Raw genomic sequence first — 22,557 nt, 5'->3', positions numbered from 1 at the left:
CAACAGCAATCAAGCCATTGGGCTCATTGGAAAGTAATCCTCCTCTTCTCCTCAATTTCTCTCTCCTTCTGCCTCCCCTCCTCTCCCTGCTTGTTCATGCTTCTTCCCCAACCTTCATCTTCCTTCCATCTCTCTTATTCCTCTCCCCTCCCATTTGCCTCATTCTCTCTCTCTCTCTCTCTCTCTCCCTCTCTCCTGCTGAAAGCCCACTTTCTCTGCTGTACCATTCTGACTGCTCCTCTCCTATTTTCTGCCTCCTGTCTCCCTTCTCTCTCTCCCTCCCCTTCCATTATCTCCACACTCCCTCTTTCCTCCCCCTGGCTCTCCCTCTCTCTTTACATGCTCCAAATCTTCTCTCCATATTCTCTCTGTTTTCTTTCCCACTGATTTAATTTTTAAAATTGGCCCATGAGGCCATGCTGCCCAATTACACCCAATTGACCTACAACCCTTGGGATATTTTGAACAGTGGGAGGAAACCCATGCAGACACAGAGGGTATGTACAAACACTTAATAAAATTGTGGGATTTGAACCCTAGTCCTGATTACTGCCGCTGTAAAAGCGTTGCACTAACACTACATAACCATCTCGGCCAAATCCTGATCCTTTCCCTCTTTCTCTCTCCTCTATCCTGCTTTCCCTCCATTCTCCTTCTCTCCATCTCTTTGAACTCAGAGAATGGCCCAGCACTGATCGTGTCCTTTCATTCCACAGCACTGTCCCACTAACCTGTTCTTTCCCTGTAATTATTTTGCTTCTATATTTTTCTCATTGAATCACAGATTTTAACCCTTTCCTTTAACCCTGATCCCTTCATTCAGGATCCTCTGGTTACCACTTGAAACAGTTCATAGAATATTATTGCATAGTACAGGGCCTCGGGGCCCTCAATGTTATGCCAGCCTACTATATTCCTACCAGAAAAATACTAAACCCTTCCTACCTTTCATCCATGTGCCTGATTAAGTCTGAAATTCCCCTAATGTTTCAGCCTCCACCACCATTCCTGGCAAGGCATTCCAGGCCCCCTGAACTAACTCTGTGTAAAAAAAAAAGCATAACCTTGATGCCTCCCCTAAACTTTGCTCACTTAACTTTGTACAAATGTCTTCTAGCGTTTGCTATTCCAGCCTTGGGGGAGAAAGGCGCTGGCTGTCCATCTCAGAATCTTGTCAAGTTTATTGTTAACTGATTTCACAAGTACAACCTGACGAAACAGGGTTCTCTGGTTCTTGGTGCAAAGCACGCAGACACACAACCACACATAATTCACCTGCAGACAAACAGTACATAATGCAGGACAAGTATTCATATATATAAATTAATATTGTTTTGTGAATATAAGAGTCTTGGATGGTTAGTGTGAGCTGTTCCTTTGGTCGTTCAACATTCTCACTGCCTGCAGGAAGAAGTTGTTCCTCAACCTGGTGGTGCTGGCCCTGATACTCCTGTATCTCTTTTCCAATGGGGGCAGCTGAAAGATGCTGTGGGCAGGGTAGAAGGGGGTCCTCAATAATTTTTCCCCCCCCAGTCAACGATCCTGGTAGATCATGTCGATGGGGGGGAGGAGACTCTAGTGATCCTCTCTGCCACTCTGTAGATTGACCTCTGATACATTTCTCTGCAGCAACTGTACCACCCTGTGACTTAATAGATATCTCTTACGTCACCTCTCGTCCTTCTTCGCTCCAAAGAGAAATATCCTAACTGCTCACCTTGCCTCATAAAGACTTATTTGCCACTCCAGGCAGCATCCTGGTAAATCTGTTCTGCACCCTTTCCATAGCTTCCCCATCGTTTCTCTAAATTCCTTCTTATTCTGAGCATCTGAATCATCCCATAACCTTATCTTCAGCCCAGATTCTTGTCTGATTTCTTCCTCCCCCTAGCACGGTGAAGCTGGAGCTGATTTAGTGTGATGTTGGCCTCCCTTGCAATCTCACCCTTCCCTGCATCTCCACCCCCCCCCCCCCCCCAGGAGTATCCAACGATGCCAGCTCCATGGAGACAGACAAGTTTGAGGAGCTTCCGCTCTGCAGCTGCAGGATGGAGGCGCCCAAGATTGACCGTATCACTGAGCTCGCCAACAACATCTGCATGGCCACGGAGAGCACCGACGGGCAGGTAGGTAGGCCAGGCCTGGCTATGGGGCAGGGTGAGGGGGAGATACACGGGCAAGGGCCTCAGGTCTGAGTGGACAAGCTTCAGGGAGGGTGTGAGGTCCATGAGAATGGGATTCATGGAGGGTTGGGTCTGAACAATTGGGATTCAGAGAAAGTGAGGGGTCTGGGAAGGCTTTGGAAGGGTGAGGGGTTCGTGGGGGGTGGGCGTTGGGGAGAAGGGCTTCATGGGGGTGGACTTGTGGAGAGAGAGGTCGATGGGGGATGTTTGGGAGGGTAAGGCTGCAGGGAGAGGGTTTGGAAGAGTGGGGCCTTTGGGAGGGAGGGGGCTGCAGAGAAGGTGGGGCTTATATGAGAGTGGGTGGCCAGAGTGAGAGGAGAGGCAGGATGGAGGGTTGGAGCTGGAGGGAGGGGTGTTGGAGGGTGGAGGGAGCGTAGGAGCTGGAGAGAGAGCGTAGGAGCTGGAGAGAGAGCGTAGGAGCTGGAGAGAGAGCGTAGGAGCTGGAGAGAGAGCATAGGAGCTGGAGAGAGAGCGTGGTGAGCAGGGTCAGGAGGGTAGGAGCTGCAAGGTGTTTTTGTTGGGTCAAGACAAGAAGGAGACCGGGGGCTAGAAGGTGGGGTGTTGGGAGGGTAGCTCTCCTCTCGGTGATGCTGTGGAGTCTGGGGCCGATTGGTGGCCGGTGACCATGTTGCCCACTGCTTGCTCCCCAGCTGAGTGGCTGCAGTAGCAGTATCACCAAATGCGAGACAATGCGACCATCCAGCCGGGTGTCCCTGATGGTGCTGTGTGAAGTGCACCGAGCCCGGATGGTGAAGCACCACTGCTGCCCCGGATGTGGCTACTTCTGCACCGCGGTAAGTTAATCGTCTGCTTGGGCGGGCACTCCTGGTACCAATATCAGCAACTCAGGTGGGTGGGAGCGAAAGTTCTTGGGCCACTCTGCAGGATCTACCCTCCTCACTTTGGTTAACGTAGCGGCCAGCACAACAGTTCGAATCCGGCGCGGTCTGTAAGGAGTTTGTACATTCTCCCCATGACGTGGGTAGATTTCCTCCAGGGGCTCTAGATTCCTCCCGCCCTATAAAGCGTAGAGGTGGGGGGGGTAGTAAGTTAATTGTGAATACTGGCCTGCACAATCCCGTGGGCCAGAAAGGCCCGTTATCCTGCTGTATGTCTAAATTTTAAAATTAGGGCTTCTTTCCCACGAGGAGGAGATCAATTTGTCACCTTTATTTATTGTTCATGTCATGCTCGCACAGTAAAGACAAGATGGTGTTTCTCCAGGACCACGGAGCATATTTAGAATAGAAGTTAAAACAGCTTAAAATATTAAGGTGTATACAGTAAAAGTCGACGGTACCCTATCCCCAAATGTTCTAGGAATTTGGAGCCTGCTGGCTTGGGGGGGGGGGGGGACTTGCCCAATCCAGATATAAGGGCCCGAGTGCTGCGATTCCTCCTACCAGATGACAGAAGGGAGAACAGTTTACATGAAGGGGGTGTGAGGTCCTTCACCCTGTTCATTGCCTTTCGCCTGTATCGAGTGTTGTCGGCGTCCATCATGGGAGGAAGAGAGCCCACCCCCCACCCCCCCCCCCCCCCTCCCCCCCCCGCCCCAAAGAATCATGGAGAGGCCCGTCCAGAGCCAGCAGGGATTCGGATTCCGAGGCAGGCTGGCCAAGGCGTCCAGTCTGATTAGAAAAGCATCACTGGAATGTCACAGAAAGAGTCAACAGGCTCATCAACAGTCCCAGAGGAGATGAGAGAATCGCAGGCACGAATGGAAGATATTCAGCTGTCGTAGTAGTCCCACACAGAGAAGCAACTGTAGGATTATAGAATACTACAGCACAGAAACAGGGACTTTGGCCCATCTAGTCTGAGCCAAACTATTATTCTGCCTCATCCCACTGACCTGCATCCCGGCCATTCCCCTCCCATCTATGTACCTGTCCCAAGATTTTCTTAGATGTCCAAATTGGACCTGCATTCACTTCAGCTGACAGCTGAAGAAGTTCCCCCTAATGTTTGCCCTAAACATCTCACCTTTCACCCTCAATGAAACCCGGTCAAACAATACTTTATATAGCCAAGATAAAGATACCCAACGTTTTGGACCTGTGCTCTTTCCCCTCCCCTCTCCACCTTCCTGGTTTTCTGCTCATCCCTTGATGAAGGACTCAGACCCAAAATGTTGGTTATACCTGTACCTTTGGCACATAAAGAACACAGCTTGACCTGCTGTGATTCTCCAGCGTATTTTTTTTTGTGTAAACAATTTGTTATTCCTCAAGTTCATGTTTGGCCTCATTCTGACACTGGACATGTGACTGTAGGAGAGGATCAGGGAGCTGAAAATTCACACTTTGACCCACAGACCAGGTGTTTGGCCAAGCGGTCACCCAATCGGTGTTGGGGTCTCACCGATAAAGAGGAGGCCACACCGGGTGCAGTAGATGAGTTGGACGATGTGCAGGTAAAGCTCTGACTCTCCTGGAAGGTCTATTTGTGTTGGAGGTGAAGGGGGAGATGTAGGGGTAGAAAGGTTGTATTTCATGAAAAGAGAGGATCTGCTGGGAGCAGCCTGTAAGAGATGGCAACACTTCACTAGACCATCTGTCTACCATATATACACATGTAATACTTGATCCCATAGAACCACCCCCCCTCCCCTCCTTGTTTGGTCCAAAAAATAGCATGTTTTCTGTATGACCCATCTAAAAGTCAATCCCCGCCCCCCCCCCCCCCCTCATTTTGACCCATCCGAGCTCTCCTGGCCCCCAACTGCGGAAACTCGTCCAGTCCACCAGCTCACTGGAGCTCTCGACGCACCGACTGCCCGCCCATCCAAGTTCCTGACCATGGATCCTCACCCGAGCTCCCCATGCCCATCCAAGCTTCCGACCGCCTGTCCATCCGGGCACCCGATGCTCCGACCGTGGGTCCACGCCCCGGCAGCCCGCCCACCAGAGCTTCCCAACACCCTGACTGTCCAGTCGTCGAAGCTCCTGACGCCCTGACCGCCTGCCCATCCGAGCTCCCGACACCCTGAAAGTGGAACCACCACTCGGTCTTGGCCATTCAAGCTCCCAATGCCATGAACGACACGATCAAAAGCAGTAGCCCTATGAAAGTTGGCAACCCCAAATTTGACCTGAAAAATTGGTCTCCAAAACTACTATTATACAAGTATATACAGTATACATTCTGTGAACTGGTAGTGTCTGCCCCAGTAGGCCAGGTAGGGAGAGTGGGACACTAAGCCAGACCCCATGGGGATGATTAACTCTGATCTTGTTTGTAGGGGTCGTTCCTTGAGTGCCACCCGGACTTCCGCATCACTCACCGTTTCCACAAGAGCTGTGTGTCCCAACTGAATGGCATGATCTTCTGCCCTCACTGTGGGGAAGATGCCTCAGAGGCCCAGGAGATCACCGTGGCCAAGGCCGACACCTCCACCATGGTGCCAGTACCGGCCCCCCGCAGCCAAGACCACCTGATGAATGGGAGAGCGGACACCACGCATGCCAGGTGGGCAGACTGGGGGGCAGGAGAAGACCAGGGAGTGGACAGACTCACATACTTGAGCAGAGAGACTCAGCACTGGGGCAGAGGGACTCTTCGCTAGGGACTCCATGCTGGGGCAGTGAGACTCCGTGCTGGAGCAGAGGGACTCTGCACTGGGCATTGAATCTCCGTACTAGGGCAGAGGAACCTCATCCTGAGGAAGTATCTCCGCACTGGGGCAGTGAGTCTCCACAATGGGACGATCGGTCTCCTCACTGAGGCAGTGTCTTCGTACTGGGGACTCCGCACGGGGGCAGTGTCTCCACCCTGGGGCAGTGAATGTCAAAGTGGGGCAGTGAGTCTCCATAATGGGGTGGTGTGTTTCCTCACTGGGGCAGCTTATCGCATTGCACCCTGAGCCCCTGGCATTGACCATCAATCTGAACCATGTCACTCTGAGACACCATCACCAGCATTTCTTGGGATCAGAGCCTTTCACACTGGGCACCAAGCCTCAACACTACCACATGCACCAGCAGACCCCCATCTCTGGTGTACAAATCCCTGCCCCAGCACCAGGGGAATGTGCTCAGTGGAAATGTCGCAAGTGCTGCCTCTCCATGGACTCTGACCCTTCCAGGTCCCCTCACAGTCCGATCCCCTCCCTGCCTTGGTACTTCACCAGACCATCCGCCACCCGGCCTCCACATCTGCACTTCCCTCCCTGGCCCTTCCTTTGTCTGTGATCATCTGATGTTGTGTGGGAATGGAAGCATGTTCGATGGATTGAAGGAGCAACGGGTCTGGACACAGACTGTACACGGGAAGAATCTTTATTGAAACACACGTTAGGGGAGGGGAAGGTTTGTACAATGATAGGCAGGGATGGGGTGGCTTCCTGGGCAGACCCACCAACCTCGTTTCCTTTTGCTCCTGCAGTGCCCGGATGAGTGGGAACGGTGAAGCGAAGAGGTCAAGCCTGGAGCCCCCGGTGGACAGCATTGACAGCTCAGGCCCTTCTATCACCCTGTCCACCGGCAAGGTACTGTCAGCTGTCGGACTGCCGCCAGGTCCCGGCCGGGAGGCTCTGGAGAAAGGATTGGCCCTTCAGCAGTCAGAACGGTGAGTCAGGAAGTTTGAGCTAGGGTGGTGGGGGGGTGGGTGGTGGTGGGGGTGGTGGAGAAGGAGGCAATGGTTGCAAGGCTCTAGAGCAATCGTTTGAGAGATTTCAGATTTATTGTCCCAGTACATGTGTAACATCACATACAACCCTGAGGTTCCTTTTTCCTGCAGGCGTGGCAGAATCACCACTAATTGATAGTGTAAAAAATAAACTATACACAGTGTAAACATGTAAACAAATAAAGAATTATAAACAAACTGTGTGTAATGCATAGAGAACAAAAAGAAAATCAATGAAGTGCACAAATAAGAGTCCTTAAACGAGCCCCTGATTGAGTTTGTCATTGAGGAATCTGATGGTGGAGGGGGAACAGCTGTTCCTGAACCTGGTGGGTGCGAGTCTTGTGGCCTCTAGACCTCTTTCCTGATGGCTGCAGTGAAAACAGAGCGTGTGCTGGGAGGTGTGGATCTTTGATGATCCCTGTTGCTCTCTGATGGCAGTGTTCCCTGTAGATTTACTCAGTTTTGCCTGTGATATCTTGAGCTATGTCCACTACCTTTTGGAGGGCTTTACGCTCAGGAATATTGGTGTCCCCACACCAGACCATAATGCAGCCGGTCAGCACACTTTCCACTGCACCTCTGTAGAAATTTGATAGGGTTTCTGATGTCATACCCGACCTCCACAAACTCCTGAGAGGCCCGACAGGAGGATGAAGTTGGGCAGTGGGGAATTGGGGGGGGTGGTGGTGAGAGGTTAAGGCAGAGACACCATAGGGAGAGTGTGATGGGGGGCCAAGAGGAGAGTCAAGTCAGGCACTGCGGAGGTGGGGAGTGAAAGGTTGAGGCAGCTCGGTCAAGGACTCCCACGAGAAGTATGAGGAATGCTGGAGAGCACTTCAGAAGGAAATCAGAAGGGATAGGAGGAGACAGTCAATGATAAGAGCCTAATGGTAACTTAAGGATCAGTGTGGCCGCCCACGTATGGATCTGCAGGAGATGGGCAAGCTTTAGAAGTTCTTTAACATCTGATTGTACATGTACAAGCTGATGAAACAGTGTCTCTCTAGGGCACAGAAACGCACAATACATAAAGATCACATAAATAATCAAAATAAATATCGAATATATCTTTGTGCAAGTATGTCTGTTGTCCATGCAAATCAATTTGGAGCACTCTAGAAATATCCGAGGAGGTTCAGTCGGGGTAACATTTGTTGCTGAATGTCATGACCACATTGAACTTAAGGTCATCTGAAGTTCAAAGGTTCCATAAAAAAAATTGAACGTGCACCAGGGACACCTCAATTAGTTAGAGGGCTGCCCACCAATGTTCATTCAGAAACCAAAACCCAGTTCAATATGGGCCCAAAAATGCAAAGCAACATTGGCAGAATCTCTTCACGAGCCCGTAGAGTTCGACAAAGGAGAAAGCAGGAGACAGCAGAGGAACATCAGTCTCGCCCCTCCTGTTGGTGGTTCCAGACATGCAAGCAGGAGGCAGCAATACGCCCGTCTCAGCGCTCAGGCCTCCAGACAGGCAAGGGATGGAAGCGGGAAGCAGAACGGTAATGCCAGGACTGCTTCGGTTCTCAGACCTCCGGACAAACCAGGAAACAGAAAAAATATATTGAGGCAGAATTACCATGAGTTTCTTGGGTACTTTGTTTCAACCACCTAGTCAACAACTGAGTGTTTTATTTCCTGGGCAACACCAGGTATCCTGCGAGTATATAAATATTTGGGCTGACTTTCGTGGTTCATCAGTCTCACAGCCTGCAGGAGGAAGCTGTTCCCCAGCCTGATTTTAATGGTGGTGGGTTGAAGATGCTGTGCGCTGGATGGAAAGGGTCTTTTATACTTTCTCGAGTCCGAGGCAGACAACACTCCTGTTAATTGTTTAGAGAGGAAAGGGAGACCTAAGTGATCCTCTCAGCTGTTTTAAAGAAACCACAGAGGTTTATAAAATGACGAGTGGGGCATTGATAGGGTAGATGATCAGGAACTCTTTCCCCAGGGTAGGGGCAGAATCAGAATATGTCATGAACATGTCACAAGATTCGTTGTTTTGTGCCAGCTTTACAGTACAAAAATTGCTGTAAATTACATTTCAAAAATAAATAGTGCAGGGACACAACAGGCAAAACCCTCCCCACCATCGAGAACGTCTACAGGGAGAATGTCAGAGGGCAGCAGCAATCATCAAGGATCTACACTACCCAGCACACGCTCTGTTCTCGCTGCTGCCGTCAGGAAAGAGATGTTGGTGCCGCAAGACTCGCACCACCAGGTTCAGGAACAGCTGCTCCCCCTCCACCATCAGATTCCTCAATGACAAACTCACTCAGGGACTCATTTAAGGTCTCTTCCTTTTGTACTTTATTGATTTTTTCTTCCCCTCTCTGTTTTGGACAGTCAGTTTGTTTACATTTCTTTATTTGTGTACAGTTTTTTTGCATGACCAATAAATGGTAATTCTGCCTCGCCCACAGGAAAACGAATCTTGGGGTTGTAGGTGAAGTCATGAATGTACTCTAACAATAAATCTGAATGAAGAAAATGGGAAAATGAAGACAGTGTTCTGTCATTCAGGAATCTAATTGCAGCAGGGGAAGAAGCTGCCCTTGTGCTGCTGAGTGCTCCTCTTCAGGCTCCTGTACCTCATTCCCGATGATTTGAAGAGGCCATGGCTTGGGGGTTCTTGAGTGTAGAGGGCATGTAGGTTAAAGGTGGGTGAGGAAGGGAATCTGAGGGTCACGCCTTCCACAGAGTGGCAGTGCTGATGGTTTCTGTTAAATGTTTCATTTCTCTGCTCCCTCCCCTTCCCCCACCCAGGCGGAAGAAGCTGCGATTTCACCCCCGCCAGCTGTACCTGTCGGCCAAGCAGGGGGAGCTACAGAAGGTGCTGCTGATGCTACGTAAGTGTCTCACCTTCCTCGTGAGCGGGCGGTGGGGGGGAGCGACAGGTACCAACGTGGATACCCTGAGTGAGGGGCAAAGGTCCACTCCCTGTGAGAACAGAGCAGGGTTCAATTTCCCTGCAGCACCCGCTCCAGGCAGGTGGGAAGGGTGACAGAACGGCGGTGGAATCTGCATCATAGGTATTCAAAATGCAAATGGATAAATATTTGAACGATTAGGTGATAGAGAAATGGAACATGAGAGAAAAATCCTGGACAAACTCGGCATATCACACAGCATCTATTGGAAGGAGTAATTCAGGTGCTCCCCAGCTTACGTCTCGTCAAACTCATAGTGAGTGGAAAGTATCTTAATTCAGAAAAGAAGACCGCGCCTACCATTTTTATTATAATTACCTTTTGAATACCTTTATTCTACACTGTAATAAAAACCATTTAACGTGCCCAGCTGAAAGCACACTGGTTGAGTCAGCATCATGAGGGAGCAGTGTACCATGCATCGCAAGCACGGGAACAGATCGGACTTCGAAATTGAAAGTACGGATTCGAACCGTCGTAACTTCATAAGATCGCAAGTCGGACCATCATAAGGAGGGGAGCGCCTGTACTGGTTACCCTCACCCTTCTTAGCAGTTACCTATTAGCCTGTGCTTCCCCCCCCCCGCCCCTTCCTCTGTCCTCTCCTCTCCTCCTGTCCCCCTCCCCTCCTCTCCCACCTTTATATTCAAGCACTTGCTGGGTGTTGGTCGTACCCTGACCGAAGGCCCAGGCCTGAAACGTTGGTTAATCCTTTGTTTCCTATGGACCTGCCAAGTTTCTCCAGCACTTTGGAGTCCATCTGTAGACTTTCTTGCTACGGTAGGCAGGCTTGCAAACCCCCCTCCTCCTATTGTTCTTCACGACCCATGGTGGTGCTCTTTTAATTTAGACGAGCAACTTGATTACAGGCACTTTTGGCCCACGAGTCCGTGCCGCCTCCCAAATACACCAATGAACCTACAACCTCTGTACATTTTGAAGGGTGGGAGGAAAGGGAACACCCCACGCAGGCACAGGGAGAACGTTCAAACTTCGTACAGGTAGCACCGGATTCGAACTTGGGTTGCTGGCACTGTAAGAGTGTTGCGCTAACCGCGCCTCCCTTCTACAACTGTTATTGTGCATTACAGGAGCAGAAATTGATATGAATTACATTTCCATAAATATACTATTTTTAAAAAAGTGCAAAAGGAACCTTTATTGCAGCCATCAGTCAGTGGAGGTAAAAGCACTGCCCCTGGGGTTGCCATGTCTGGCTGATCTAACCCTGGCCCCGTTGTCTCTCCCACCTCCCAGTCGATGACCATGACCCGAACTTCCAGATCGATCAGCACAGTCGGCGGATGCCGCTGCATGCAGCGGCTCAGAAGGGCTGCCTGGAGATCTGCCACATCCTGCTGCAGGTAGGAACTGGGGGTGGGGGGCATGGCGCTGGGATCACCTCATCCCTGCGGGCTCAACCATGGGTCACTGCTACCAAAGGACTCCCCTGCCATTTCCATGGCTCTCACACCTATTGATAGAAGGGACCCGATGGACCATTAGCTGACCCTCAGTTTCAGGGCCGAGATGGACAGGATGCTTCCACTCCCTGTACACCAGAAAACCCCTGTGCCATAGAAAATTTATTTTCTATCGAAAAACTATCTTTGAAAAAGCTGTGCAAAATATAAAGCTAGGTACAAAATAAGAAAAGATGAAGGAAGGGACAAGGAAACTGAATGAAAGGTTGGGAAAGGTGGCCAAGTGTCCACTTTAATGATCATGGTTAATGTGTAAATCTGTAGATAGGCTGTTAAAGATTGGAACAGAAGTAGGCCATTCAGCCTATTGAATCTGCTCTGCAACTCCACCCTGAGCTAAACCATTCTGGCATCTAGTTCCAAATTCCGGCCTTTAATACCCTGACTAATTAGATACCTATCAATCTCCCCCAGTCATCCAGCCTCCACAGCTGCATGTGGCAATGAAATCCACAAATCCACGACCCTCTGGCTAAAGAAATTTCTCCTCATCTCTGTTTAAGTGGGTTCCTTCTAATTCTAAGACCATGCCCTCCTCTCCTGGATTCACCCAGATTCACATCTACTCTGTCCAATCCTTTCAGTATTCAAAATGTGTAAGAGATCCCCTCTCATTCTTCTCTACTCCAACAAAGTTAACAGATTCCTTGCAAATCAAACATACACACTTCCCCTTAACGTCTGGGTAAAAGTATTCATTTTCCCACCATAACCCGTGACGTCCAATTACAGCCAATTGACCTACAACCCTCGGTACGTTTTGAAGGGTGGGAGGAAACCGGGACACCCAGAGGAAACCCATGCAGACACGGGGAGAATGTACAAACTCCTTACAGATAGCTCCGGATTCGAACCCTGGACCAGATCGCTGGTGCTGTAATGGGGTCGTGCTAACCGTGCCACCCTTGCTATTTTCTGTCTTCGGTTCTGCCACGTTTAATCAACTGATGTAAACTTTTTTTTTAAACTGAGGTAAAAATTTTCATCGATGAGGAACATTTCAACGAATGGAGTAGTAGTTGTTCAAAATGGCAACAGCATCTAGCATTATAATAGACAGTAGGTGCTGGAGTCGGCCCGTTGGCCCATTGAGGCAGCACTGCCATTTTTCAGATTATGGCTGATCATTCACTATCAGTACCCACTCCCAGCCTTATCCCCATAACCCTTAACTACCCTGTCCACAAGAGCTTTATTTAACTCCCCTTTGAACATATCCACCCTCTGCGGCAAAGCATTCCACAGATCCTCACTTCTCTGAGTAAAATAATTTCTCCTCATCTCCGTCCTAAAGGTCCTTCCCTGTATTCTTAAACTATGCCCTCTAGTCCTAGTCTCTCCCAACAGTGGGAACATTCAATCTGAATTCACCCTGTCTAGCCCCTTGATAATCTTATATACCTCAATCAGGTCTACCTTCATCCTTCTAAACCCCATTGCATAAAGGCCCAGTCTTTCAACAGTGCAATTTATTATTAGAGGCTCTGTTCTAACAGGCCACTTAAAAGTGGACAACGGGCTGCAGGTGGCCCAGGGACCAAAGTTTGGCCAGCCCTGCTATAAATAAATAAATAAACAAACAGACACTCCTAGGGCTCCAGTGGAATCACTGTTCCAATTCCAGTGAGCGGGAGCTGACCTTTCTCAACCTTTCATTCAGTTTCCAGTCCCCTCAGAGTGGCGCAGCACGCCATCGAGCCTTCTGGTCCCAACACAGCCACCCATTTCCATTCATCCCGCCGTGAGGTGCAGAGTCCTCTCAAAGCTGAGGGCTGAGCTTTGCCTGCAATTAAACCTTTAGTGTTCAGAAGACAGGCGAGGAGAAGTGGGTTACAAGTCATCGTCGATGTCCATTAAAGCTACAATTGGGCTCAACTGTGATGTCACTGGGGATGTTCAAATGTTCCCAAAAATGTTTGTTCGGGGACATTTTGGAAAAACATTTTCATGTCAGATGAACGTACAACTCAGTGAGCTTTGACTACACTTTGTGGGAGGAAGCCATGCACTTGGCCACCCATAGTAATGTTTCTGATGACTTCTGCCCTCATGGTCTGATGCTGGGCTCATTCTTCTTTGAGACTCTCAGAATATCTTTCCCCCTTGGCCCCTAATATTCCTTCCCATCCTCACATGGCATGTTCAAGGCATGGGTGAGGCCAAGTTTGGAATATTGTGTGCAGTTCTAGTCTCCAAATTATAGGAAGGATCAGAGAGGGTGCAGAGAAGATTGACTAAAATGTTGCCTGGATTGCAGTATCTAGAATACAGAGAAAGATTGAGTAGACTGGGTCTTTATTCGTAGAAGGTTAAGGGGGGATTCGATAGAGGTATTTAAAATTATGAGGGGAATAGATAGAGTAGATGTGAATAGGCTCTTCCCCCTGAGGGTAGGTGAGAGAGGAACGAGGGGTCATAAGTTAAGGGTTAGGGGGCAAAGCTTTAGCAGTAACATGAGGGGATGCTTCTTCCCTCAGAGTGTGGTGACTGAATGGAATGACCTTCCAGAAGAGGAAGCTGCAGCAGGGTCACTTTTGTCATTTAAGAGGAGGTTGGATGAATGCATGGATATGGGGGACTTGGAGGGTTATGGGCAGGGAATGGGTCAGTGGGACTAGTGGAGTTTCACTTAATCAGTGCAGAAAAGAAGGGCTGATGTGGCCTGTTTACATACTGTAATTGTTATATGGTTATATGGAGCAGTCATCAAATGGGCAGTGGTGAATTCTCCGGTTGGGCTGAATGCATCTATTGAAGGGTGAAATCTTCCCAGATGCCTTCAGAAGAACATTGGTGCAGATCTGCCAACAGCACTGATGAGTGAGCAAGGTTGGTGCAAGAGTAGGTCTCAGAGTGACCACCAGGTCCTCTCAGTGACAGAGATGTTCACAACAGGATTGGTGCTACAAGCAGGAACATCTGGGCCACAGTCGTCCTACCAGAACAGGTTAGTCTGTGATGAGGATGTAGAACTAACATAGCCTCATTACTCCCTCTGGAAGGCTGGCGCGATTGTTGATGTCTGTGACAAGCTCCAGAGGACTCCACTGATGGAAGCCATCATGAACAACCATTATGATGTGGTGAAGTTACTGGCCAAGCAGGGTGCCTGCGTTTTTCACAAGGTAACCAGCAGTTTCCCCTCACTTCACTAGGACAGCCAACTGCTGGCAGGAGGAAAGCAGAGATTGAACTGAGGGTCAGGCAGGGTTTGGAGAGGGAAGTACCCAGGGAGCACTAAATGTGGAGGGAAAGGTACTCAGAGAGAGCCGCATTGTATGGGACTAGTTCAGGGAATGTTGCATTGAGGGAAAGGGTTCAGAGAATGTTACACTGTATGGGGAATGGTTCAGGGAATGTTGCACTGTGGGGAATGCTTCAGGGAATGTTGGACTGTTGGGAATGGTTCAGAGAATGTTACACTGTGGGGAATGGTTCAGGTGATGTTATACTGTGGGGAATGGTTCAGGGAATGTTACACTGTGGGGAATGATTCAGGGAATGTTGCACTGTGTGGGGAATGGTTCAGGGAATAATTCACTGTGTGGGGAATGGTTCAGGGAATGTTACACAGTGGGGAAGGGTTCAGGGAATATTACACTGTGGGGAAGGATTCAGGGAATGTTACACTGTGGGGAATGGTTCAGAGAATGTTGAACTTTTGCGAATTTTCAGGGAATGTTAACACTGTGGGGAATGGTTCAGGGAATTTTACACTGTGGGGAATGGTTCAGAGAATGTTGAACTTTGGCGAATTTTCAGGGAATGTTAACACTGTGTGGGGAATGGTTCTGGGAATTTTACACTGTGGGGAATGGTTCAGGGAATGTTACACTGTGTGGGGAATGGTTCAAGGAATGTTACACTGTGTGGGAAATGGTTCAAGGAATGTTACACTGTGGGGAATGGTTCAGGGAATGTTACACTGTGGGGAATGGTTCAGTGAATGTTACACAGTGTGGGGAATGGTTCAGGGAATGTTGCACTGTGTGGGGAATGGTTCAGGGAATGTTGCACTGTGTGGGGAATGGTTCAGGGAATGTTACACTGTGTGGGGAATGGTTTAGGGAATGTTACACTGTGTGGGGAATGGTTTAGGGAATGTTGCACTGTGTGGGGAATGGTTCAGGGAATGTTGCACTGTGTGGGAATGGTTCAGGGAATGTTGCACTGTGTGGGAATGGTTCAGGGAATGTTACACTGTGTGGGGAATGGTTTAGGGAATGTTGCACTGTGGGGAATGGTTCAGGGAATGTTACACTGTGGGGAATGGTTCAGGGAATAACGTACTGTGGGGGAATATTTCAGCTTGTCCCAAACCGTAAGAGGTGCAGCATTGAGGGAGTATTTTACTGTGGGAGGGACCAGACTGGGAGGATCAGTTGTGGGTGAATGGTGGTGCACTCTCGGAGTAAAAGATCGCAACATTCAAGAACAGGGTAATCCTCTTTGATCAATAATTATAACTAAACAACCTCACCATGCCTGGGACATGATAATTGTGTTGCTGCAGATGGCAGTGACAGAACAGATGGCAATTCCGGCAGAAACTGCTCTCTGGAAGGGAGCAGAAAGCACTTGTGTGAGTTCCAGTGTGGGTTAATCCAGCTGTGGTCCCAGTATAGGTTAATCCAGTACTGGTCCTAGTGTGGGTTAATCCCGCTGAGGTCCCATTGTAAATTAATCCAGATGTTGTCCTTAGTGTGAGCTCATCCATCTGCCTTCCCCAGTGTGGGTTGATCATCTATGGTCCCAGTGTGGGTTAATCCAGCTGTACTCCCCAATGTGTGGACTCCCTCCAATGTATGTCCCCAGTGTGGATCACCTTCAGCAGTGGCTGCCCCACTTTGCCTAGACTCCTCGGGGTTGTAAGGGGTGCAAGTCCCTGTCTTTTTCCATCATGACCTGTGTATGCGATCACTGCCCAGGATCGGCAGGTGCTGCCTGTCACGGAGGTGGGCCACGATGTGTTTAAACACTGCCCTGACCTGAGACCCGGTCCCCTTCCCTTCCTAGGAATTAGATGCTTCCTCCTGCCTGCACCACGCAGCTAAGAATGGGAACGTCCAAATGGTGCAGTTCCTGTTGGCGACGGGACAAGTGGACCTGAACACACAGGTGAGGGTATCTGAGTATGCAGGGCCTGAGGGGTGGGTGTGGTGTGTGGGTGTGCGTGAGTTTGTGTCTGTATGGGGTTGTGCGCGCAAACCATTCAATCCCATCATCCCCTCAAACAAAGACCTGGGCCTCAACACCCCACTGTGTCATTGGATCCTGCATTTCCTCACCTCCAGACCCAATCAGTTAGCATCTCCTCCTCAATCTCCATCACCACTGGACTGCCACTCCCCCCCCCCCCCACCCCGCCCCCCCGCTCTATCAGCGTTACATCTATTACTATGTGGCTCGGTACAACAGCGCCATCTACAAATTTGTTGATGATACCACGGTAGTGGGTTGTGTCTAAAGGGGTGAGCACAAGAGCAGGGAGATTGAAAACTTGGCTGAATGGTGCAGTAACAACAACCTCACACTCAACGTCACCAACACAGAGGAGCTGACAGTGAACCTTCAGAAGGAAAAAAAACAGAGATGTATAATCCAGTCATTCGGGGATCAGTGGGGGAGAGGGTGAGCAAATTTTAACTTCCTGGACCCAACAGTAACATCATCGTGAAAAAAACGCACCAGCACCTCGACTTCCTCAGGAATTTCCGGAGTTTCAATATGACATCAGAAAACTTGGCAGATTTCTACAGACGTATGGAGGAATGTGTGCTGACCAGCTGCATCACGGTCTGGTACAGGGACACCAACATCCCTGAGCATAAAGCCTTGCAAAAGGTAGCCCAGGACATCACAGGCCAAACCCTCCCCGCCGTCAACAGGGAACACTGCCGTCGGAGAGCAGCTGCGGTCATCAAGGACCCTCACCATCCAGCCCGTGCTCTGTTCTCGCTGCTGCCATCGGCAAAGAGGTGTCGGGGCCACAAGACGCGCACCACCAGGTCCAGGAGCGGCTGCTCCCCCTCCACCATCAGACCCCTCAACGACAAACTCACTCAGGGACTCGTTTAAGGACTCTGACTTTGCATGATATTTATCTCTGAATTTTTTTTCTGAACTTGGAGTCATTTTGTTTACATTTTTTTCTCTATTTGGTATCTATCTTTTTTCTTCAGTACAGTTTGCACCATTGATGAGTGTCGGGGAGGCACAATTGGCGTAGTGGTTAGTGCAATACTACTACAGCGCCAGCATTTGGGACCGGGGTTTGAATCCCGCACTGTCTGTAAGGAGTTTGGATGTTCTCCCGTGTCTGCGTGGGTTTCCCCCAGGGGCTGCAGTTTCCTCCCACCGTTCAAAACGTACCGGGGATTGAGGTCAATTGGGTGTATTTGGGCGGCACGGGCTTGTGGGCCGAAAGGGCCTGTTAACGTGCTCTACGTCTAAATGTAAAAATTTTAATTTTAAAACTATATGAAGTAGAAAGCCTGCCTGGCCCGCAGGAAAAAAAGAACCTCAACCTGTATGTGATGTCGTCTCTGACAATAAATCGGAGAGCACTCGGCAAACTGCCTTCCAAACCTCCATTACTTCTTCGCTTCTACAGAAATAGTGAGGACCAGGTCAGAATCAGAATTTATCGTCGTGAACAAGTCATGAAATTCACTGTTTTACAGCAGCATCAAAGGGCAAACATTTATATAAAAACCACCTGACAACAATTAATAAAAATAATCCACAAAAAGTGAACGTAAGGCATTCAGGAATCTGGTGGCGGAGGGGAAGAAGCTGACCTTGTGCTGCTGAGCGCTCATCTTTAGGCTCCTGGACCTTCTTCCCGATGGTAGCAGAGTGAAGAGGGCAATGACCTGGGGGTGGGGGGTCTTTGAGGCCAGAGGCTGCTAGCTTATGACACCACCTCATGTAGATGGCCTCGATGGAGTGAAGTCTGGTGCCTGTGATGTCGTAGGCCGAGTTAATAATCCTCTGGAGTTTATTCTTGTCTAGAGAAGGAAACCATCAGCACAATTCGCCAGAGGCTGGGATTGCATGCACTAATGTTCCTTGTCTTCTAACCCCTTCCTTTTGCTTGTGCAGGACAGTGGTGGCTGGACTCCTGTTATCTGGGCAGCTGAACACAAACACATCGAGATCATCAGGCTGCTGCTGGATCGTGGAGCCAGTGTCGCACTAAAGGACAACGTAGGTAACCTCGAGAGGTGGTGCAGTTCAGGGGCAGGACAGGAGACATGCCTCTGTGCCTCCCTGCCCGTGGGAGTGATCAACACTCCCTACATCTCCCAGTGATTTATGCTCTGTGGATCTGAAACTGTGTTGTGGAACTGCTTTCTGTAACCACACTCTGTAAACGTGCTGTGGAAATGTGCTCTATAAATGTGCTGTGGAACTGTGTGGTGTAACCATGATGTCGACCTGTGTTCTTTAACCGTGCTGGGGAACTGCGCTCTGTAACTGTTGTGGAGCTGTGCTCTGGAACCATGTGGTGGAGCTGTGCTCTGTAACCGTGCTGGGGAACTGCGCTCTGTAACTGAAAAGATTCTGTATCTGCGCTGCGGAACTGCACTGTGTAACAAAATGGTGCTGTGGAACTAAATTCTATATCCGCGCTGTGGAACTGTGCTCTGTAACCATGATGTGGAGCTGTGCTCTGTAACAGTGTGGTGGAGCTGCGCTCTGTAACCATGTTGTAGAACTGTGCTCTGTGACCGTGTTGTGGAATTGCGCTCTGTGACTATGTTGTGGAGCTGCACTCTGTAATTGTATGGTGGAGCTCCGCTCTATAACCATGTGGTGGAGCTGCGCTCTGTAACCGTGTTGTTGAACTGTGCTCTGTGACCGTGGTGTGGAGCTGTGCTCCGTGACCGTGTTGTAGAACTACGCTCTGTATCCGTGTTGTGGAGTGGTGTTCTGTAACCGTGTGGTGGAGTTGCGCTCTGTAACCGTGTGGTGGAGCTGCGCTCTGTAACCGTGTGGTGGAGCTGCGCTCTGTAACCGTGTGGTGGAGCTGCGCTCTGTAACCGTGTGGTGGAGCTGCGCTCTGTAACCGTGGTGTGGAGCTGTGCTCCGTGACCGTGTTGTAGAACTACGCTCTGTATCCGTGTTGTGGAGTGGTGTTCTGTAACCGTGTGGTGGAGTTGCGCTCTGTAACCGTGTGGTGGAGCTGCGCTCTGTAACCGTGTGGTGGAGCTGAGCTCTGTAACCGTGTGGTGGAGCTGCGCTCTGTAACCGTGTGGTGGAGCTGCGCTCTGTAACCGTGTGGTGGAGCTGCGCTCTGTAACCGTGTGGTGGAGCTGCGCTCTGTAACCGTGTGGTGGAGCTGCGCTCTGTAACCGTGTGGTGGAGCTGCGCTCTGTAACCGTGTGGTGGAGCTGCGCTCTGTAACCGTGTGGTGGAGCTGCGCTCTGTAACTGTGTTGTAGGACTGCGCTCTGTAACCGTGTTGTAGGACTGTGCTCTGTAACCATGTGGTGCAGCTGCGCTCTGTGACTATGTTGTAGAACAGTGCTCTGTAACTGTGTTGTGGAATTGTGCTCTGTAACCGTGTTGTGGATCTTTGCACTGTAACCATGTTGTGGAACTGTGCTCTGTAAGCATGATGTGGAGCTGTGCTCTGTAACCGTGTGGTGGAGCTGTGCTCTGTAACCGTGTTGTGGAGCTGCGCTCTGTAACCGTGTGGGGGAGCTGCTCTCTGTAACCATGTTGTAGAACTGTGCTCTGTGACCGTGTTGTGGAGCTGTGCTCTGTAATCGTGTTGTGGAGTTGTGCTCTGTAACTGTATTGTAGAAGTGCGCTCTGTAACCATGTGGTCGAGCTGCGCTTTGTAACCATGTTGTGGATCTGTGCTCTGTAACAGCATTGTAGAACTGTGCTCTGTAACCATGATGTGGAGCTGCGCTGTGTAACCATGTGATGGAGCTGTGCTCTGTAATAGTGTTGTCGAACTGTGCTCTGTGACCGTGTTGTGGAGCTGTGCTCTGTAACCATGTTGTAGAAGTGCGTTCTGTAACTGTGTTGTAGAACTACGCTCTGTAACTGTGTGCTGAAACTGCACTCTGTAACCGTGTTAAAGAACTGTGCTCTGTGACCGTGTTGTGGAGCTACACTCCGTAACCGTGTTGTTGAAATACGCTCGGTATCCGTGTTGTGGAATGGTGTTCTGTAACCGTGTGGTGTAGCTGAGCTCTGTAACTGTGTTGTGGAGCTGCGCTCTGTAACTGTGTAGTAGGACTGCGCTCTATAACCGTGTTGTAGGAATGTGCTCTGTAACCGTGTTGTAGAACAGCACTCTGTAACCGTGTGCTGAAACTGCACTGTGTAACCGTGTGGTGAAACTGCGCCCTGTGACAGTGTTGTGGAGCTGCGCTCTGTAACCGTATGGTGGAGCTGCTCTCTGTAACCATGTGGTGCATCTGCGCTCTGTAACCGTGTTGTTGATCTCTGCTCTGTAACAGCATTGTAGAACTGTGCTCTGTAACCATGATGTGGAGCTGCGCTCTGTAATCGTATGGTGGAGCTGCACTGTGGAATCGTGTTGTAGAACTGTGCTCATTGACCGTGTTGCGGAGCTGCGCTCTGTAACCGAGTTGTAGATCTGCGCTCTGTAATCGTGTTGTGGAGTTGTGCTCTGTAACCGTGTTGTAGAACTGCACTCTGTAACCGTGTGCTGAAACTTTACTCTGTCACCGTGTGGTGAAACTGAGCTCTGTAACCGTGTGGTGAAACTGCGCTCTGTAACCGTGTGGAGGAGCTGTGCTCTGTAACCTTGTTGTAGAACTTGCTCTGTAATCGTGTTGTGGAGTTGTGCTCTGTAACTGTGTTCTAGAACTGTGCTCTGTAACCGTGTTGTGGAGCTGCGCTCTGTAACCGTTTGGTGGAGCTGCGCTCTGTAACCATGTGCTGGAGCTGCGCTCTGTAACCATGTGGAGGAACTGTGCTCTGTAACCTTGTTGTAGAACTTGCTCTGTAACCGTGTTGTAGAACTGCACTCTGTAAACGTGTTGTGGAGCTGCGCCCTGTAACTGTGTTGTAGAACTGCGCTCTGTAACCGTGTGGTGGAGCTGCGCTCTGTAACCGTGTGGTGGAGCTGCGCTCTGTAACCGTGTGGTGGAGCTGCGCTCTGTAACCGTGTGGTGGAGCTGCGCTCTGTAACCGTGTGGTGGAGCTGCGCTCTATAACCGTGTTGTAGAACTGTGCTCTGTAACCGTGTTGTAGAACTATGTTCTGTAACCGTGTTGTGGAGCTGTGCTGTGTAACCATGTTGTGGAACTGTGCTCTGTAACCATGATATGGAGCTGTGCTCTGTAACCGTGTTGTGGAACTGTGCTCTGTAACCATGAGCTAGAGCTGCGCTCTGTAACCGGGTTGTAGAACAGCGCTCTGTAACCGTGTTGTGGAGCTGTGCTTTATAATTTTGTTGTAGAACTCGCTCTGTAACTGTGTGTAGAACTGCGCTCTGTAACCGTGTTGTGGAGCCGCGCTCTGTAACCTTGTGGTGAAGCTGCGATCTGTACCCGTCTGGTGGAGCTGCGCTTTGTAACCGTGTTGTAGAACTGTGCTCTGTAACCGTGCTCTAGGACTGTGCTCTGTAACCGTGTCGTGGAGATGCGCTCTGTGACGATGTTGTAGAACTGTGCTCTGTGACCGTGTTGTGGAGCTGCGCTCTGTAACCGTGTTGTGGAGATGTGCTGTGTAAACGTGTTGTAGATATTTGCTCTGTAACCATGTTGTGCAACTGCTCTGTAACGGTGTTGTCGAGCTGTGCTCTGTAACCATGTGGTGGAGCTGCGCTCTGTAATCGTGTTGTAGAACTGTGCTCTGTGACCGTGTTGTGGAGCTGTGCTCTGTATCCGTGTTGTATTAGTGCGCTCTGTAACCGTGTTGTGGAGTTGTGCTCTGTAACCTTGTTGTAGAACTCGCTCTGCAACCGTGTTGTGGAGCTGTGCTCTTAACCATGATGTGGAACTGTGCTCTGTAACCGTGTGGTCGAGCTGCGCTCTGTAACTGTGTGGTGGAGCTGCGCTCTGTAACCGTGTAGTAGAACTGCGCTCTGTAACCGTGTTGTGGAATTGCGCTCTGTGACTGTGTTGTGGAGCTGCGGTCTGTAACAATGTTTTAAAAATGTGATCTGTGACCATGTGGTGGAGCTTCGCTCTGTAACCGTGTAGTAGAACTGCGCTCTGTAACCGTGTTGTGGAATTGCGCTCTGTGACTGTGTTGTGGAGCTGCGGTCTGTAACCGTATGGTGGAGCTGCGCTCTGTAACCATGTGGTGGAGCTGCGCTCTGTAACAGTGTTGT

At 50.0% G+C, this 22,557-nt stretch overlaps 1 protein-coding gene across 11 annotated transcripts in view; it reads left to right on the top strand.

Annotated features, from left to right (window-relative positions):
- Positions 1 to 22,557, top strand: part of LOC138754775 (histone-lysine N-methyltransferase EHMT2-like) — a 129,592-nt gene that overhangs the window by 63,241 nt on the left and 43,794 nt on the right. For 8 of the 11 annotated variants that reach the window (XM_069919585.1, XM_069919586.1, XM_069919578.1 and 5 more), the window contains 10 exons: positions 1,981 to 2,126; positions 2,834 to 2,977; positions 4,501 to 4,599; positions 5,428 to 5,654; positions 6,570 to 6,752; positions 9,588 to 9,670; positions 11,009 to 11,115; positions 14,238 to 14,360; positions 16,252 to 16,353; positions 18,340 to 18,444. In XM_069919585.1, coding sequence (XP_069775686.1) covers positions 1,981 to 2,126; positions 2,834 to 2,977; positions 4,501 to 4,599; positions 5,428 to 5,654; positions 6,570 to 6,752; positions 9,588 to 9,670; positions 11,009 to 11,115; positions 14,238 to 14,360; positions 16,252 to 16,353; positions 18,340 to 18,444 — 1,319 coding nt within the window. The remainder of the gene's footprint in view (positions 1 to 1,980; positions 2,127 to 2,833; positions 2,978 to 4,500; positions 4,600 to 5,427; positions 5,655 to 6,569; positions 6,753 to 9,587; positions 9,671 to 11,008; positions 11,116 to 14,237; positions 14,361 to 16,251; positions 16,354 to 18,339; positions 18,445 to 22,557) is intronic. The other 3 variants (XM_069919583.1, XM_069919580.1, XM_069919581.1) reach the window with 2 other exon arrangements.

Source organism: Narcine bancroftii, chromosome 2, assembly GCF_036971445.1.
Source record: "Narcine bancroftii isolate sNarBan1 chromosome 2, sNarBan1.hap1, whole genome shotgun sequence".
In the NCBI taxonomy this organism is placed as follows: Eukaryota; Metazoa; Chordata; class Chondrichthyes; order Torpediniformes; family Narcinidae; genus Narcine; species Narcine bancroftii.
This window is presented reverse-complemented; position numbering and strand designations above follow the sequence as displayed.